This window comes from Dasypus novemcinctus, chromosome 29, assembly GCF_030445035.2.
Source record: "Dasypus novemcinctus isolate mDasNov1 chromosome 29, mDasNov1.1.hap2, whole genome shotgun sequence".
NCBI classification, from domain to species: Eukaryota; Metazoa; Chordata; class Mammalia; order Cingulata; family Dasypodidae; genus Dasypus; species Dasypus novemcinctus.
Genome location: NC_080701.1, coordinates 22,903,937 through 22,923,961, shown reverse-complemented (window position 1 = coordinate 22,923,961; position 20,025 = coordinate 22,903,937). Strand labels below are relative to the sequence as shown.

The following is a 20,025-nucleotide window of genomic DNA, read 5'->3' as shown; positions in this document are numbered from 1 at the left end:
TGGCCCTGGGCTCTTCTTAGTCGTGAGGTTTTTAATGACTGATTCTATCTCTTTACTTGTGATTGGTTTGTTGAGATCATTAATTTCTTCTTTTGTGAATATAGGCTGCTTATGTGTTTCTAGGAATTTGTCCATTTCCTCTGAATTGTCATTTTTGTTGGAATATAGTTTTTCAAAGTATCCTCTTATGATAGTCTTATTTTCTGTGGGGTCAGTGGTGATATCTCCTTTCTCATTTCTTATTTTGTATATTTGCATCTTCTCTCTCCTTTTTCTTTGCTAGTCTCGCTAAGGGTTTGTCAATTTTATTGATCATCTCATAGAAGCAGCTCTTGGTCTTGTTTATCTTTTCAAGTGCTTTCTTATTTTCTATTTCATTTAGTTCTGCTCTTATCTTTGTTACTTCTTTCTTTCTTCTTCCTGTGGGGTTACTTTGTTGTTTTTTTACTAATTCCTCCAAATGAGCAGTTATTTCTTCAATTTTTGCTCTTTCTTCTTTTTTGATGTATGAATTTATGGCTATAAATTTCCTTCTCAGTACTGCTTTTGCTGCATCCCATAAGTTTTGGTATGTTGTGTTATCATTTTCATTAGTTTCAAGGTAGTTTTTAATTTTTTTTGATATTTCCTCTTTGACCCACTGTTTTTCTAAGAGTGTGCTGTTTAATTTCCATATCTTAGTGTGAAATCTGGGCCTCTGGCCCTTGCAGACTTCCAGCTTCACTCCACTGTGGTCAGAGATATTATTTTGTATGATTCCAATCTTTCTGAATTCATTGAGCCTTTCTTTGTGGCCTATCATATGGTCTATCTTGGAGAATGGTCCATGTGCACTTGAGAAAAATGTATATCCTGCTGTATTCGGGTGTAATGATCTATATATGTCTATTAGATCCAGCTCCTCTAATATACTGTTCCAATATTTTGTTTCTTTAGTGATTCTCTTTTGAGATGTTCGTCCAAAGTTCATAGTGGTGTATTAAAATCTCCCACTATAATTGTGGAGGCATCTATTCTTTAACTTAGTTTTTCCAGTGTTTGCCTCACATATTTGGAGGCACCCTTGTTAGGAGCATAAATATTTATGATTGTTTGTTCTTCTTGAGAGATTGTCGCTTTCACTAATATGTAGTATCCTTCTTTGTCTCTCGCAATTGTTTTGTATTTAAAGTCTATTTTGTCTAATATTAATGTAACTACTCCTGCCTTTTTTTGGTTATTGTTCGCTTGTAAGATTGTTTTCCAACCATTCACTTTCATCCTCCATGAATCCCTGTGTCTAAGATGTGTTTCTTGTAGACAGCATATAGATGGGTCATATTTCCTTATCCAATGTTCCAGTCTGAATCTTTTGATAGGTGAGTTTAATCCATTGGCATTCAGTGTTATTACTTTCAAGGAATTATTTATGTTAGCCATATTTTGATTGGACTTGTGTTTGTCATATTTTCTTTGTTTTTTTTCTTCTCTTTTTGTCTTTTTTGTTGCTCTTACACTCTCCTCCAACTCTGCCCCTCCTGTTTTTTCCTTTCATCCTGCTGAACTCCCTTTAGTATTTCTTGAAGGGGAGGTTTCTTGTTGGCATACTCGTTCAATTTCTGTTTATCTGTGAATATTTTGAACTCTCCATCATTTTTGAATGCTAGTTTAGCTGGGTAGAGTATTCTTGGTTGGACATTTTTTCTTTTAGTACCTTGACTATATCATACCACTGCCTTCTTGCCTCCATGGTTTCAGATGAGAAATCAGCACTTAATCTTATGGAGCCTCCCTTGTATGCGATGGTTTTCTTTTCTCTTGCTGCTTTTAGAATTTTCTCTTTGTCTTGAGCATTGGATAATTTGACAAACATATGTCTTGGGATGGGTCTGTTGGGGTTTATGATGTTTGGGGTGCATTGTGCTTCCTGGACATGTACATCCGTCTCTCTCAGTAGATTTGGGAATTTTTCAGCCATTATTTCCTGCAACACCCCTTCTGTCACCTTTCCCTGCTCTTCTCCTTCTGGGATGCCTATAATATATATGTTTGTGCATTTTGCATTGTCATTGAGGTCCCTAAGTCCTAGCTGGATTTTTTCTATCTTTTTATTGATCAGTTCTATTATCTGTTTGATTTCAGATGTACTGTCTTACACGTCACTAATTCTCTCCTCTGCCTCTTCTAATCTGCTGCTATTTGCTGAGAGTGTATTTTTGATTTCTTGAACTGTGGTGTTCATGCCCATCATATCTGTTATCTGTTTGCGTATGTCTGCAATTTCCTCTCCAAGCCTTTTCTTCATATTGTTAAACTCTCCCTTTACTTCATTAAGTTGGTCTCTAATACATGTTTTGAGATCTTTAATTACGTGTTTGATGTTCTGCTCCCCTTCCTGGTTTTTAGTTTGTTCATTGGATTCAGCCATGTTTTCCTGATTATTGGTTTAGTTTGTTGTTTTTTGTGTCTGGTCATAATTTTATCTTGACAGGTTTCCTTAGCTTCTTTGTCTAGTCTTGGGGATTAATTAGTTGTTGTCCTTGCATAAGTGTTGTGTCTTCTCTCTGTCACTTTGCTCCTCTTACTCTAATTTCTAGTTGCTGGCTAGGTTCACTTTGAAGTAAAATATTAGGGCCTGGGAAAGGAAATTGTGTAAGAAAAGAAAATGTGTAAATTAGTATTGGTAATAAATGTTAACAGAGCAACAATGTGAGATCTGGGAGAATGGATATTAGGCTCATGTAAGTTGTGTAGAGTTATAGCAGTAAGTAGAGTACCTATAATGAGATAGTCAACTGAATATGGGGAGGGAATATAGTATGAATTAAAAAGCCAATGTTTTCATGAGAAAGGGAAGAGAAAAGAAAGACAATAATATCAAGAGTGGATAAAAGACAGAAAACAGAACAAAGGTATTAGAAATTAAAATTTAGACAATTTGGGGGCCAAAGAAAGGGCAGTGGAATGTAAAAGAGACAGTAGATGATGGAGGATAGCAAGATGTGGGGGAAAGGGAATAGTGTAGGTGGCCAAAATCAATTCACACAGAAACGAGGAAATGGAGGATGAAGAAACACAGCAAATGTGAGGTGCTCCCTGCAGCACCTATTGTATAAATAAAATAAAATAAGAAGAAAAATAGAGAAAAGAAAAAAAAAGAGAAGGAAAAAAGGGGGATGGGCAAAGAAAAGGGGGAGAAACAAGCAAGAAAAAGAAGAGAAAAAAAAAAACCTAAATAAATGAAAAAGAACCTCGAGGGATACAATGGGAGAAAAGACCAGGAGATAATGCAATGTTAGCACACAAGACGAAAAAAAAAAAAAAGGAAAAAGAGAAAAAGAAAACAAAAACCACAAATGCCAAGGGCTAGCACAATCAAGGACCTCAGATGGACTTCAGGGTGTGGTGGATTCAGGGATGGAAAGTCTGTGATACTGCAGACTCAAGAGGTGTGAGACTCTGGAGTGTGGGCCACCAGGGTTTAGGGGACACAGACCTGGGAACCACGCATCCAGTTAACAGGGAGACTGGGAGCACCACAGCACAACACAGCCTTCAGGGATCCCTGCTGTTGGGCGCCAGCCCTAGTGCGAGGTATCATGCCCACAAACTCTGACCTCTGTGTCAGAAACCCAAAATTCCACCTCTCACAAGAGTCTCTTCTGTCACTGTCACACCAAATCGACTTCAGGACACTTCTCCCCTGCAAGCCCCTGAAACAGCCTGCTGGGGGCGCCACTGAGCTACAAACAATTCAGGGACCACTGCAGATGGGCCGCCAGCCCTAGGGGGAGGGGCTGTAGCCAGAATCTCTGACCTCTGTATCAGAAACCCAAAATTCCACGTCTCGCAAGAATCTCCTCCATCACTGTCCCACCAAATCGACTTCCAGACACCTTCCACCCTGCAAGCCCCCAAATAGCCCACTCAGGGCTTGGGAACTCCCCAGCGCAGCAAAGCCTCCAGGAATCACCACCGCTGGGCTGCCAGCCCCAGGGGGAAGTGTCCTGCGTGCAGCCACAATCTGTGTGAAAGAGACCCAAAATTCTACCTTTTACAAGAATCTTCTCTGTCACCATCCCACTAAATTGACACCCAGACACCTCCTGCCCTGCAAACACCCGAAACGGTCTGGTCCAGCAGGATTCCAACCCTACTCAGCCACTTCTTTGAAGGAGAAATTATAAGGTGCACTCACTCAGACGCCATCTTGCCCCCACCTCCATCTTGTGGGGTTTTGTTCCCACTTCAATGACAAGATCTCTTATCTTTCACACTCTAATGTTTCCTTGAGCAAGTTAATATCTTCATGCCTCGGTTTATCTACCTGCAAATTTGGGATAGTCCTTTTGTATACATATAATATTATATATATAATTTATATAATAGCAATGACTGGCATAGAGTAGTTGCTCATTAAATACAAGCTCATTTTATTATATATTTATTTACTTCATCTTATATATAATGTACACTCCATTTCTCATACTAAATGTTCCTCTATCCAAATTTTTAATTTGAGTGTCTTTGGGGACAGCTACTAAGATGACCTGCTGGCTGTTCTAATGTTACTTGATGCGATTTACAATATATGGTGAATTGCTTAAAAGTTATTGCTGTCTATCACCACAGAGAAATAAAGAGAGGACAAATAGTTTGTTTATTAACTGAAAGTACTCTGAAGAAGTCAGCAAGAATTACTGTTGGACTTGCCAGCATTACTTTCTACAAAACTTTTATTCTGCTGTCCCATAAACTTTGTCATCAAGGTAATAAATAATAAGTTAGCCTTATTTCACTGAGTTGGTTTTTAGGGAAAAGTAAGCCAGGAAAAGTTGAGACACATGGTTCTGATGCAATTCCTTGAAGTAAACAGTTCAATGTGCAGCTGCTTCCTCTATAATGGGTAGGAAAAGCAGGGAGCCCCTCTAAAAGTACTTCATCCTGGTCAATGGTTAGAATGGTATCTTGAGAATGAACTAACACATGTGACTTTGCTGTCAGAGCAAGAGAACATGAATAGTGTCCAAGAAGCAGTCTTATTAGGGAGTTCCAAAAAAGCCCCTACTATCACAAAAAAACATATTTCATAAGGGGGAATGTCTGGATTATCTGAGCATATTTTCTTATTCATTTGATGATTAGCTTACCTGTTTCTGAACAATTTCAAGACCACAAAATAATCCTTTTTCATTTTTGAAATAAATGTATGAAGATGCGCTCTTTTCCCCAAGCCCACACGTGTGGATGAGGATCCGTGTGAAAAACCATTCCCTTTCCTAAGTCTTATAAATTGTAAATTCAAAGAAGCTTTGTATCACAACCAATAAGGCAACTTGAAGTTTTGGAATAATGTTTATATGCATGTTTATATTATTCATTTACTATATTACAATACTCAGTTTATGAGTCTGTAATTTAGAATTTTTATTGCAATTAGTAAGGGGGAGATACACATACCTTTCTTTATGTTGATGAGTAAGAAATAAAATCTCTCTATATATGCATGCAGTATACATGCATATGTGTGTGTATAATGATATAGGTAAAGATACATGTAGACGTAGATATTTATTAAATTTATTTTCTACAAATGACCAACATTTTGTGAGGCTAAGGTAATGAAGTCTGTTTCCCAAACTCTCTAGAAACTGAAAATATAAATTAAAACAAAGTACATCTTTGATGAATTTTTTTGATGAATTTTTTAAATATTCACATGAGTTTCTAATCAAATTGAGAATCCCAAAACACAAAATTGCCCCTCCTTCCTAACTAATTACTCTATTTAGAGTATTAGGAAGAGGCAGCTAGAAAATGAAAAATACAAGAACTTTCTCAGATTTCAAAATAAAATGCAAGCCTGTTGATGGATAAAAAGGAGTGAGGAAGCAACCACATATAGCACCATGGCAAAGGAGAGAGACTGACAATGCTCCAAAGCACCACAGGCTCAGGGTCATGGCGAAAAACAGAAAAAACTGTAGGGGAAGGACCTGTGGTTAAAATCTGCAGTTAACAGTGGAAGTCTGTCCACAAAACAATTGACAAAACTAGTCAACTCTCAACATCCACTACCACTCACCTCCTGCTTTCTCTCAATTACAAGAGGGAACCACCACGACACTTTTATCCCAAAGGAGAACATTTAGAAGAGTATTTTGTTGCTTAAAGATACCAACTTATTGTCCTACAAAATTTGGGCTTCTAACATAGTGCCTGTGTTCTAGAATAAGCATCCAGTTATACAATTGCAAGTACTGTGGCCTAAAAGCCAGCTTTCAAATGAAGACAAATCATCTTCACATAAATCCTCTTCACATAAAGAAAGCTCCAAAAAAGACCTTTCATTTAAAATGGTGGCAGAGCAAACATTCATGATAAGCTAAATCTCCTCCTGTAACAGCCAGATAGAGCCAAATAAATTACCCAGATCAAGCATTAAAGGAATCAAAGATCTTTGAATAAAATGAATATAAGAACTGAAACTCCAGGTGCAGAGAGACTTTCCAGAGTGAGATGATGATAACAGGCCTTTTATTTTATTTTTATTTTTTTCTTGAGAGGGTCTGTGGCCAGCTGGGCACGGGCTAATGATCAGACCTGTCCAGGCAAAGAATCGCTGCTTGGAAAAGAGCAATGAGTAAAGCTTTTGGTGGTCATACAGTATTCTGAGGTATAGGAGGAGGCTAGTTAACAAGCATGGAATTTGTCTTGTGTGTCATATGTATGTTTAGTTCCCATTTGGTTTTATTTCTGTTGCTGTCATTCTACTTTTCCTATAGGGGAAGGTGCTATTTCTCTCTCACTGCTTTAAGATATATATTTTTAAAGATTTATTTATTTCTCTCCCCTTCCCCCCACCCACAGTTGTCTGTTCTGTGTCCATTTGCTGCGTGTTTTTATTTGTCCGCTTCTGTTGCTGTCAGCGGCACGGGAATCTGTTTCTTTTTGTTGCGTCATCTTATTGTGTCAGCTCTCCATGTGTGCGCCACCATTCCTGGGCAGGCTGAACTTTCTTTCACGCTGGGCGGCTCTCCTTATGGGGCACACTCCTTGCGCATGGGGCTCCCCTACACGGGGGCACCCCTGCATGGCAGGGCACTCCTTGTGTGCATCAGCACTGCACGTGGGCCAGCTCCACACGGGTCAAGGAGGCCCGGCGTTTGAACTGCGGACCTCCCATGTGGTGGACAGACACCCTAATCACTGGGCCAAGTCCGCTTCCCATACTTTTAAGATATTTTTGTCTTTACATTTCATAAGTTTGATTAGGAGTCCTCCTGCTGTGGATTTCATTATGTTTATCCTTTATGGGGTTCACTCAACTTTTTGAATCTGTAGAGTTATGTTTCTTGCCCAATTTAGAACATTTTCATGCATTTCAAATATTTTCCCACCCTTGCACTCTTTCCCCTCTCCTGCCCAGGATGACAGTATTACAAAATGGTATTTCTTTTGCTGTGTCCCACATACCTGTTTCTCAGTCTGTTTTCTCTCTGTGGTTCAGACTGAGTAATTGCTGTTGTTACACCTTCAGGTTCACTGAGATTTTGCCGTGTAACCTCCATTCTGCTGTTGAGCCCACCACTAAGTTGTATATTTGGATTATTGTGTTTTCAATTCTAAAATTTCCTTGTGGTTCTTCCTTACGTCTTCCATTTCTGTGGTCAAAATTTCCCATTGGTTCCATCGTTTCAAGCATGCTCATACTTGCTTGCTGAAACATTTTAATGATGATGGCTTTAAAATCTCTGTAGGATAATTCAACGTTGAGGTCACCCTGGTGGCAGTGTTTGTTGAAAGTCTTTTCACAATCAAGTCCAACTTTTCTGGGCTCTGGGCATGAAAAGCAACTTTTTTTTTTTTTTAATTTTATTTTATTTTTTATTGACTTTGTAATAATATTACATTAAAAATATATATATATGAGGTCCCATTGAACCCTACCACCCCCACCCCACCTTTCCCCCCCCCAGCAACACTCCTTCCCATCATCATGACACATCCATTGCATTTGGCAAGTACATCTCTGGGCACCCCCGCACCCCATGGTCAACGGTCCACACCATGGCCCACACTCTCCCCCATTCCATCCAGTGGGCCCTGTGAGGTTTTACAATGTCCGGTGATTGCCCCTAAAGCACCATCCAGGGCAGCTCCATGTCCCAAAGATGCCTCCACCTCTCATCTCTTCCTGCCTTTCCCCATATTGAAAAGTAGACACTTGGGGCATTATGTTACGAAATTCTGGATCTTGTTCAATTGTTTTAGGAGCCCTCCTTTCATAGTGCTTTGGGGGAAATCGGGGATGCAATCTCATTGGCAGTATGTTTGGAAGGAAAGGCTCCATTAATCAATGAGTTGGGATGGGAGGTGGTCCTAGTTCTGCTGGGGAAGGGGGAGGGCAGGCTCTCCTCTCAGCCTCTAGCCATACCACCCTCACTGGGAAGGGCAGGGTTACCTCATTACTGCTGCCCTGTGGCCTTCCTTGACTCCACATGCATTTCACCTCCTGCGCAGCTGGACGTCCGGGTTCTCCACGTATTCTCCAATTAGATTAAGGAGAAGCATAGCTCATTACCACCCAGAGGGTCTGGAAACCCTGGCTCCCCACTAGGATTCTCTGATAGCACCCCGCAGGAGCAGGGATGTTAGGACACATTATTAGAACTGGGAAAAGGTGGAAATCTAGACTCCTCACTTGGCCTTTGGCCTCTGTAATGGGAGTGGGGGTGGGGCTGTATTTTCCCTGTCTTGTTTGACTTAAGAGCAGTCATTGTTTAAAAGTATTTTGTCTGGCTAGGCTGCCCCTTTAGCTCAAGAGGGCAGGACTTCCCTTCAGGACTTTATTCAGCCGGTGCCAAGTGGCATTTCTGAATACTGGCTGCTCCAGATTCCAATTCTGGGAGAGATGGAGCAAAAAGGAAACCGAGGTAACTCACCACTGTGTTGTTCCTTGTATTCTGAGTCCGTAGCTGTTCCACCTTCTTCCCTCCACTTTTCGGTCTTCTTGTGTCTGGTGTACATAAAGTGTCCAAGTTTTTAACTGTACTTAGTGGAACAGGGAAAGAGACTTCCAATCCATTTTTGTAGAATTTGAAGCATCTATTCAGTGATTTTTTATTTTTATTATTTTTTATTTTTTACACTTTTTTATTAAACTTAATAGATCACAAAGAATGCGACATTAAAAAATATTTCAAAAAACATAAAAAGCATGAGGTTCCCATATAACCCACTCCCCACCCTCCCACCCCATCATTTTTGTAAATTGTATTTTTTTAAGATATATGCATCACCAAAAAAACTGTGTACACCCCACACCCCCACCCTACTCCTCCCACACCAATAACCTCCCCCATCATTGTGGTACACGCATCGCACTCAGTGAACACATTTTGGAGCACTGCTGCACCACATGGATAATAGTTTACCTTGTAGCTCACACTCTCCACCAGTACATTCAGTGCGTTAAGGAAGGATATACAAAGCCCAGTATCTGACCCTGCTATATCACTCAGGATAACCCAAAGTCCCAAAAATGCCCCCACATCACATCTCTTCTTCCCTCTCCCTGCCCTCAGCAACTACTGTGGCTCCACCTCAATGCTACAATTTCTTCCATTACTAAGCACAATAGTTTTATAGTAGAATACCAGTAAGTCCACTCTAATCCATATCCTATTCCTCCATTCCGTGGACCCTGGGATGGTGATGTCCTCTCCACCTCTAGATCAAGAGGGGGCTTAGATTCCACATAAATGATGGATACAATTCCTCTGCTTACAGTTGTAGGCACTCTTGATTCCCTGGTGTAGTGGTTGACCATCTTTACCTCCCTGTTAGCTGACCTGGGTTTGTCCAATGAGCCAGAGGGTAGGAGTTGCAACTCTGCTGAGGCTCAGGTTCCGGCTGGCACATGGGCAGTCCAGGGATTCAAGTCCCCTGAGTATGCACCATCCCTTGCACCAACCATAGTTCAGTCAAAGTGACAGAAGAGGCATGTGTAGAAAAGTCACTTCTGAGTCCAGCTCCATCACACTCAGGAGCACAAATTCCAAAGCAAGCCCTCTGACATGGCACAGAACTCCAAATCCATCTGTCATTACCATATACCCTGCGGATCTCCATAGCCTTCAGGAGAACCAGCACCTAGGGTTTTATCTACTTTGGCTCCCTCTGGGGTCCTGCTGAGTTGCACATAAGCACGACCCCTCTGATGACCTCCCAACTCTTTTTGGAAGACTCTTAGCCATATCAACTCATTTGTCTTTGCCATTTTCCCCTTTTATTCAAAATCAAGCCCTCAGCATTGCTGCAGTTTCTATAAATCCAGTCCCTCAAGTAGTGAAGATTGATTGTCACTGTGGGTCCTGAGGGGAGGGGGCGAGAGGTACAGAATAGAAGGAAGCAGGGCAACTGGGGGGCAATGGAAGTGCTCCACAAGATCATGCAATGGTGGATATAGGACATGTTAACTTACACCGAAAGCATATAAAAGTCTATAAGCTAAAATGTAAATCATAATGTAAAACATAAGGAAACAAAAAATTTAGAAATTTGTACAGTCTAAAGTATAAACCATAATGCAAGCCAAAATGAAACCATGCTTGATAGCTATGTTTCAAAATCTGTACATCAGCTACAGCAAATATACCATGAACATGTGAAAAGATCATTGCTGGGGAAAGGGGAAAAGGATTTGATGTTGAATATTTGGGAGTCCCCTATATTGTGCATGTGAATTACTATGATCTAAAACTTTTTTGAAGATAAAACTAAAAATTAGAAAGAAAAAAAAAAAAGAAAGGATGTAGACACTGAGGAAGAAATGAAAGAAAGTACCCTGCCACTGTACATACGGGACAACACCTATTACACTGATGAAAAGCAAAACGTTAGAAACAAAGCTTTATAATATTTTTCATTTTATTAATACACCAATTTATTTTTACTTTATTTTAGTATTTCTAAATTATTATGTATTCTATTTCTAAACTTTAAACCCATCACTATATTTCAATTTCCTATTAATTGAATTTGGCAATATATTAGGCTTCATTGTTGAAGAAGTTTTGGATCACAGAGAGGTTCAAATATGGCAGGGGAGGAACTCTGGTGTGGGGTGTTATTGATGGGGGGCATGTGAGTTGGGGGGGTCTCCAAAGCATGAATATAGGGGACATAAAAATGTTCTGATATATGTTGGGTATTTTTATAGTAGTTACAGTTACAAATGTCAACTGAGGGAGTGCTGAGTTCCTAACCACGGGAGCTCTGTCATATTCCCCAATGGAACAACAATAATTCCCCGAAGTGCAACAGCAAAGACCAAGAAGGAAGATGGTCCAATAACGAGCCCTTATACTGATGACTATGCTTATGAGCGTATGTGCCTGAAATATGAACTAGGTCTAGAGCTGCAGGGTGCCTAAGAGTTACCTTCTGAGAGCCTCCATGTTGCTCAAATGTCACCACTCTCTAAGCCAAACACAGCATGTAAATGCATTACCTTCCCCCCAGTGTGGGACATATCTCTTGGGGATGAGCCTTCCTGGTGCCGAGGGATTACTACCAATCACTAACTCATGATGCAACTAGAAAGAGACCTTGAATTAAAGGGTCAACTCTGACCAGCAGAATATTTCAGCCTACATGTTGGATCAAGTATTCAGTGATTTTTAATCAATATTTAGTCGATATTTTAGGCAATATTTTCCTATATAGTTAAGACATACTGTGTCTTATTTAAGAATTCTTTAAGTGTACCTAATGACAAACCTAAATTTTCTTGATAAGGTTTATTAAAACAGTTTGATCTGCAATCCCTTTGAAATGCTTTCTATTTTATTCTCTAAGCCAGTTTATCTCCCTTTATACCAGCATTGCATTGTCTTAATTACTTTAAATTCATAATAAGTCTTGGTAGTTATGTGCATTTCCAGCTTCCATCTTTTTTCTTTAAGACTACCTTGACTAATTTTGTATTTTTGACCCTTTGCATTTTCATATAAATTTTAAATCAATTTCCACTACTACCCCTGGTAGAATTTTGTTTTCAATGCCATTGTACTCACCAATTAATTTGAGGAACATTAGATCTTAAAACATTGAATATGAGTGTGGATTATTGCTCTATTTATATAGGACTTCTTTGATTACTTATTAATGCATTGTAATTTTCAGTGTAGAAGTTTTGAATATATTTTAGAATCTTCCTATGTTTTAGATGCTTTTGGCTATTATTGATACCACAAACTCTTTATGCTACAGCTTCTTCTTAAAAGCTTTATTTTTTATCCATTGTAAAGTTATAATAATTAAGACGCATTATAAAAGCTCAGGGTTGGCCAGTAAGACAACCTAAGCTGAAAAGACAATCTGTGGTTCAGTACAAATCCTCACACGCCTGTGTCAGTGTGATTCAGACAGTGGAAATGCCATGTTCGCTTCATCACCCTACTCTCTTTAAAGCTCTTGCTCTGATTTGTTTCACAAACCATATGTTTTAGTCTGCTACAGCTGTCAAAAACAATTTTAACAATGGGAATGTGTTAACTTACAAGAACACAGCTATGAGGCGGTGAAAATGTTACAAATCAAGGCATCAAAATGATGTCTTCTTCTTGAAGACTAGCTGACAGCAATTCTGCACTTCTCTGTCACATGTCAAGGCACATGGTGGCGTCTGCAGGGTTTTGTTGCTTCCAGCCTCTTGCTTCCATGGTCTTCTCTTTCTTTGTCTGAATATCATTCTCTTTTCAGAGGATTAAGACCCACCCTGAATTGGATGGGTCACGTCTGAAGTTAAGATCCTACTCACCAAAAGATCCTACTTACAATGTGTCCACACCCACAGGAATGGGTTAACCTTAAAGTTACTTAACAGCATACTTTTCTGGGGTCCATACAGCTTAAAACCATTATACTATAAGACTGCAGATATACTTCTGTGGCACCAAAATTATTTGCAAATATCACTTTAGAAAGAAATATACCATTCCATTTTGGATAGACATAATTTATTTGACCAAACAATGGAAATTTAATGTCACCTTTCTTCTCTCTTATAACTCATAAGGATTCTACACCACTGTCTATTTCCTAATGTTTAAAAATTTTCTTATTGTTATATTAAAAATGGGTTAAAGCAGGAAGCGGACTTAGCCCAATGGATAGGGCGTCCGCCTACCACATGGGAGGTCCACGGTTCAAACCCAGGGCCTCCTTGACCCGTGTGCAGCTGGCCCATGCACAGTGCTGATGCGCGCAAGGAGTGCTGTGCCACACAAAGGTGTCCCCCGCGTAGGGGAACCCCACGCGCAAGGAGTGCGCCCCCTAAGGAGAGCCGCCCAGCGCGAAAGAAAGTGCAGCCTGCCCAAGAATGGTACCGCACACACGGAGAGCTGACAAAACAAGATGACACAACAAAAAGAAACGCAGATTCCTGGTGCCACTGATAAGGATAGAAGCAGTCACAGAAGAATACAGTGAATGGACACAGAGAGCAGACAACTGGGGGAGAGGGGAGAGAAATAAATTTTTTTAAAAATCTTTATAAAAAATGAAAAAGAAACGCAGATTCCTGGTGCCACTGATAAGGATAGAAGCAGTCACAGAAGAATACAGTGAATGGACACAGAGAGCAGACAATTGGGGGAGAGGGGAGAGAAATAAATTTTTTTTAAAATCTTTATAAAAAATGGGTTAAAGGTTATAATATTTATGATGTACTCCTTATACATTTCTGAATTACTCTCTGGGAAGAATGTGCTAATCTATACTTGTCCTAAGATGATAATAAGATACCCCTCTCAGTATAAAATATTAACACAATGTTCAAAGCCTATTTGAAAAGACAAAAGCAATAACTGGGTATGTTTTTAGTTTCCTAGGCTCCTCTAGCAAATACCATGAAATGAATTGGCTTAAACAATAAGAATTTATTAGCTTACACTTGTGAGGCCAGGAAAATGTCCAAATCAAGGCATCGTTATGGCAATGCCATTGATCCTTGGCTCCTCTGTCACATGACAAAGCGCACAGAAGCTTCTCTTCCAGGTTTTCTTGATTTCAGCTTCTTGCTTTTGTGGCCTTTTTCTCTTTGTCTGAATGTCATTCTTTTATAAAGAACTCGGGTAATAGGATTAAGACCCATCCTGAAGTAGCCTCATCAAAAGGTCCTACTTACAACAGCTCCACACTAATAGGAATCAATTTAATTTAAGAACTTATTTTTCTGGAGTTCACACAGCTTTAAGCCACCACAGATATACACTTATTTTTATTTATTCATTACAAGTTATGCAGTCATACGCTCTGTTTCATGAGATTTTTTTGCATCAGCATATATATATACATACATATACATACATACATATGTATTCATACAATTCATATGTGTGTAGACATATAAAAACCATTTTAATGCATTTTCTAATATACAATGAAATTCATTTTTAAATTAATGTCTGCATTTAGTCTGTCATATTTATAGCAAACATTTTTTCAGTTTGTTTCAGATGACCTTTGACAGGATGACATTTTACTTTATAATATAGTTAGTAAAAGTGTTTTCCCAAGTAATTGAGCTATTATTTTTATATTAGAATATCCTTTCCCATTCTGAGATGTTTACTATTCACTTTACATTTTCCTGTCCTTATTTTACATTTCTGGAAAGATTACAACTCTAAATAAATCATTATTGTTATTAATCTATGTGATAACAGTGTATGTTATTTTCAAGTATTCAACTACTGTAGCTTAATTTAGGCACTAGGTTAAAATATGCATAGACATTTTTCATAATTTCAAACAGAGATAAAAGATTAAAGAAAAATAGCTGATGCTTTAATTAATAAAAACATAGTGTATTAAGGAAGGTTTTTATTTACCTTCTCTGACTCACATTGTGTGCCATTGTCCACAAACGTAGGATCGTTAGCTTTATTATTTAGATTACGTGTGCTAGCTAAAGACACACAGACTTGGCCTCCATAATAAGTATATTGAATATCATAGAGAGTTCGTTTTATTAGTTCTGTTTTTGACCAATGACAAATTAGTTTTCCACACATGGAGTTCCTGGCAATATGAAGGAGAAAAAAATTACCCATTTGTTATTTGTTATTATTTCAACGTGAATAATAATTCAAAAGGTGAAGATAAAAAATGATGACAAAGATATTCAGAACATATAACATCCTATGAAACAGAATATATAAATTCATCCATATCCATTGGTTCATCTCTCATTTGTATTAAGTGACTACTGGTAGTAAACAAACACATGCATTTGGAAAACATATAATTTTGTAAATACATACCGAAGAGAGCAACTGTCCCAGTAACAGCTTCCAAAGCGATCTGTGAAAACATTCACTTCTTCATAACATAGAAAACTAGCACCCTTGGCAACTGAAAGAAAAAACAAGTTTGAATTACACATATTAAACAAACTAATTAAAAGTAAAAGTGTTAAATTAATATAAAGACACCTAGGTAAGAGAAGTGGGGCAAGGGTCATCCACTGTAAATTTGTGGTATCACTTAAGCTATACAAAGAGAAGAAACATTTACTACAACCTGCCCACATAAGAAGAAGAAACTCGTGGGGCATCTGGTTGACCAAGATGGTGGCAACTTTAGGAGGCTGCAGGGTTCCATTCTACCATAGAATATTTGAACATACAGCAAAAACCGGCGAAGCAAGCTTCCTCAAAACTCCAGAAAACAGTTAACAGGTTGCAGTAACTGAACAAGTACCAAATCAAGAAAATGAAACTTAAAATAGGTAGGAGGTGCTTGTGGCACACTTGTTGGCCCCTTCCCCAAACCCTCTCCCTGCATGGTTTGGAGCTGGCCTACACACCCATTGTGGTTCCCTGATTCTGTCCCGGAGGGAACAGAGTAAACCTATGGGCATACCGAGGAGCCTGTGTGTCAGTGTCAATCTATAATATCAGGAGGCAGCACGAAGTACCGACTCAGAATACTTCCTTCTGGCTCACACTCCCAGAACTGGTCTGGCAGGCAGAAGCAGCTCACTGACATCTAAAGCAGTGTAAGAAACAATCCAACAGAAGAGATCTAAGAAAAAGGGTTGCTGACTTTATGACGTTTAATAGAGCACCCTGGAGTGGGGAAAAGCCCATATCATATGGAATAGAAGAGGCTTTCAGGTTCCTATATATAGGGGAATTCCTAAGGTGAGGCGTGCAAACCTAGGGCAAATCATAGGCTCAGGAAAGACAGAAAGGACTCAGCACTTTTGCTTCAAAAATAGAATTACCATGTGACCCAGTGATCACATTTCCAGGCGTATACCCCAAAGTATTAACAACAAGGACTCAAACAGATTTTTGCATACTGATGCTCACATCAGCTTATGCGTGATTGCCAAAAGATGGAAGGAACCACGTGTCCAACAACAGATGAATAAACAAAATATGGCATATACATACAATGAAATATTATTTGACTGTAGAAAGGAATGAAGCTCTGATATGTGCTAGAACATGGATGAACTGTGGAGACATCACATTGAGGGAAATAAGAAGATGCAAAAGGATAAATATTGCATGGTCTCACTTATATGAAATAATTAGAATATACAAATTCATAGAGTCAGAAAATAGAATACAGGCTATTAGGGGCCAGGATGGGGATAGGGAATGTGGAGTTAATGCTCAGTTACAACAGAGATTCTGTTTGGTGTGATGGAAAAATCTGGTAATGGATAGGGTGACAGAAGCACAATGTGAATGAAGTTAATGCTACTGAATTCTATATTTGAAAATGGTTGAAATGATAAATTTTAGGTTGCTTATAGTCTTTTAACAGTGTAAAATTCTTTTAAACCTATAGGGCTGTACAACACAAACTGTAAACTCTCATGTAAACAATGGACTACAACTTATAATTATAGTGATATTGTTTCATCAATTTCAACAAATGTACCAAATTAATATGAAGTATTAATAACAGGGAAACCTATGAGTGTGAATGTGGTATATAGGAACTCTCTATGCATAATTTTCCCTTAACCCTACTTCTCTAACTAAAAAAAAGAGTAGGCAAATTTGTTTTCATACTGCAGAAATAACTGAATAATGACATACTTTTTTGTACTCTTTATCTACTATGCTTTTATTTACTCTTTCTGCCAATGTCTGGAAATTTGACTAATAGCCCCTAATTTTAGCCCTTTAATTGATAAGTCCATTTTAACACTCAATTTAAAGTTGTTTTTAGTAATGATTGCAATTTAATCTTGTTTCCAAATTTAGATTGACAAAAATAATGCCTTTTATTGTGTCCATAGTGTGGCTCACTAACTTTCTATATTTGAAAGTGAACTCCCAAATAGTACATGATTCTTACATCTTCCAAAAAGCCTTGCACACTGTGCATCTGTATTTCGGCATCTTCCACCATAGCAATAAGCAGTATTATTACGGCATGGTTCTAAATCAGCAGATAATGTATCAGGAACACATGTTTCAGTTATTCCATTACAGTATTCTGTAAAATCACACAGATCTCTTCTTTTCCTACATACTTTTCCTCTTTCAGATATCTGAGAGAGCAGGAAAAATGCAAATATATATATATATATATGTAAAAGGGTAATTCAAAATGTAACAAAGCATTTCAATAAGAATATTATATCAATAAATATTTCTTTCATCACTATTACATGTTTCAATAAAGTTAAATTATGGATTTACTTAAAATTCTAGTGAAAGTGCTCTTAGTTAAAATGTTATGGTCATCTGAGTACAGCTCTAGGAGATCTAACTTGACAGGGTCAGTAAAGGTTCCCTCCTCTTCCAAGGATAAGATGGACATTGGGAAAGAGAGTCCCTTTGCTCTTCTGAAATACCATACACTAAGGAAATATAAGCCAGGAGCTGTATTTAGCTTTCAATGCCCCATAAGGAAAAAGCTGGTTTGGGAATAAAGTCTACACAGAAGAAAGGAGATCCAACAGATACATAGAGCAGAATCCCTATGTTACTGTTTGAAACAAAGTTTCACCCAGGCATGCCTCTAGATCCACCCTTTAGATTTCACAGAATAATTTTCTTTGAGCTTCTTAGGTCTTTGTTTTCTTTGCTTGTTCATTCATCATCAAGATACAACTGACCAGTATATAACTGGTCATGTGTGATACCAATTAAAACTTTTTTTAATTTAAAAATAGGATAATCTTGAGCACTGGTTAGAAACATGATAATTACTATTATGTGTTAGCAAAACAGCTCGACTATTATCTTTCACATCTTAGCTCTTGGACTTTATCTAAGCCAAAAATTTATTAGAAAAATATCAGATTATATCTCAAATTTTTAAGCAAGCTTAGCTGGTAATGGACCTATTTCAATGTAGAGAAGGAAGAAAATTTACTGAAAGAAGCCTGTTACACTTATGGCCAATAATGGAAGACAGCAGAGTGTCAGATCTCTGTGAGCCTTGAAGGTAGTGGGAGCCAAACTCCATGCCATTCCTAAAAATAAAATTAATATTATCTAAGGCAACACACTGACTTTTCATCCCTGAAGCTCTCCCCTAGCAACTTGTACCATGAAATTTCATTCTACCAAATGTAACGATTATCTCCATTTTAAAGAACTATCCCTTGCGATGTAGTTAGAGATCTATGGACTGTTTAGAAAAGCCCTATTGCATCAGCCCAATGACTGGGTGAAAAAGACCCAAATGAGAGCTATGGAGAAGGGAAAAGCAATATGGCCTATTGCTAAGGAATGGAAACCCTAGGATGTTGCTGCTACACTAGTGTCCCTTCCAAATAAATGACCATTTCTTTTGCTTACTAACCTATAAAGTGAAAAATAATATGCATAGAACAAAGTAGAAAAATGTTAGGAGTGGTTTTTATCAACAGAGAAAAAATGAACCTGGTAATTAACATTCTCTAATCAGCTTTTTTGTTTGTCTTAAATCTCCGAAAGTGCCTCACAGAAGGTGGGATGCTGAACTAAAACAATCCAAAGAAGACAAATCCCATCCAATTCTCCTCTCAGATATGGCTATTGAGGAAAATCCAATGGAAGAACTACCCAAGGGAAATGAGGACGCAATCCATTTCCATTTTCAGTCAAAGCTGTATTTCAGTATTTGTTACTTGCCTCATATTACTGACTTCTACAGTTTCATTTTTCCCCATTTTTAAAGTGCAAATCTGTATTATTGTTGTATTGTTTACCCCAGCAATGAAAGTCAAGTTTGTTTTGTGTAGTTTGTTACCATTTTTGTTATGTTGTTTGATCATGAAGAGTTGCCTTTGGGCATGACCAAGAATAATTCATAGCACCCAAATAATCTTGTACTGTGAACTGAATGGTACTTGGATAGAGAATGAAACTAGATAGTCTAAAGCAAAGCTAAGAAACAGACTAAAAGAAACCTAAGGACATCCTCTGAATTCTGGAACCCGCTGTCTAGGAAACTGGTGTCTGTCTTTTACCATAACAAGAAACTAGTGAACTTGAAAACAAAAGACTACAATAGAAATATCTTCATCGTCTAACCCTGTGTAGAATAACATATATCTTCCAAATATCATGCTCTGCAAAATATTTAAGAACATGGAGTAAACAGTCATACAATTATGAAGTAGACAAAAATTAAAAATGCTCACCCCAAAGTATATAAAGTAAAATATTTGAAAGATATGTAAAAAAGTAAATAAAATGCATAAGGACACCAAAATCCATAAAAGAATACACTGTCACATTTTAAAAGCTTACCAAACAAGAATTTGGCTCACAGCATGGTCCAGAGCCACATTCTGCAGATCCAATCAGACGACACTCTTCAACATCACAGCATTTTTTATATCGACAATTCTAAAAGCAAACACAATCAAGGTAATTATAGGTATATTCGGTCACAAAATATTTTACTTAATCTCAAAATATACTAAAGGGTATTTCTAAGTTAATTAAATTACTTCATGATTCTTTCATTTCTGTATTTTTTAAAACCACTGATTTAAACTTTGTATTTTCTTTATGG

At 38.1% G+C, this 20,025-nt stretch overlaps 1 protein-coding gene across 6 annotated transcripts in view; it reads right to left on the bottom strand.

Moving 5' to 3' along the window:
• Positions 1-20,025, bottom strand: part of LOC131276545 (A disintegrin and metallopeptidase domain 3-like) — a 122,727-nt gene that overhangs the window by 17,872 nt on the left and 84,830 nt on the right. For 2 of the 6 annotated variants that reach the window (XM_058289835.2, XM_071212669.1), the window contains exons 13-17: positions 19,758-19,856; positions 17,368-17,563; positions 15,312-15,402; positions 14,894-15,069; positions 8,925-8,998 (exon numbers count right to left, since the gene is read on the bottom strand). In XM_058289835.2, the coding sequence (XP_058145818.1) occupies positions 8,925-8,998; positions 14,894-15,069; positions 15,312-15,402; positions 17,368-17,563; positions 19,758-19,856 (636 nt within the window). Of the gene's footprint in view, positions 1-8,512; positions 8,529-8,924; positions 8,999-14,879; positions 15,070-15,311; positions 15,403-17,367; positions 17,564-19,757; positions 19,857-20,025 lie in introns of those variants that run through there. The other 4 variants (XM_058289839.2, XM_058289838.2, XM_058289836.2 and 1 more) reach the window with 4 other exon arrangements.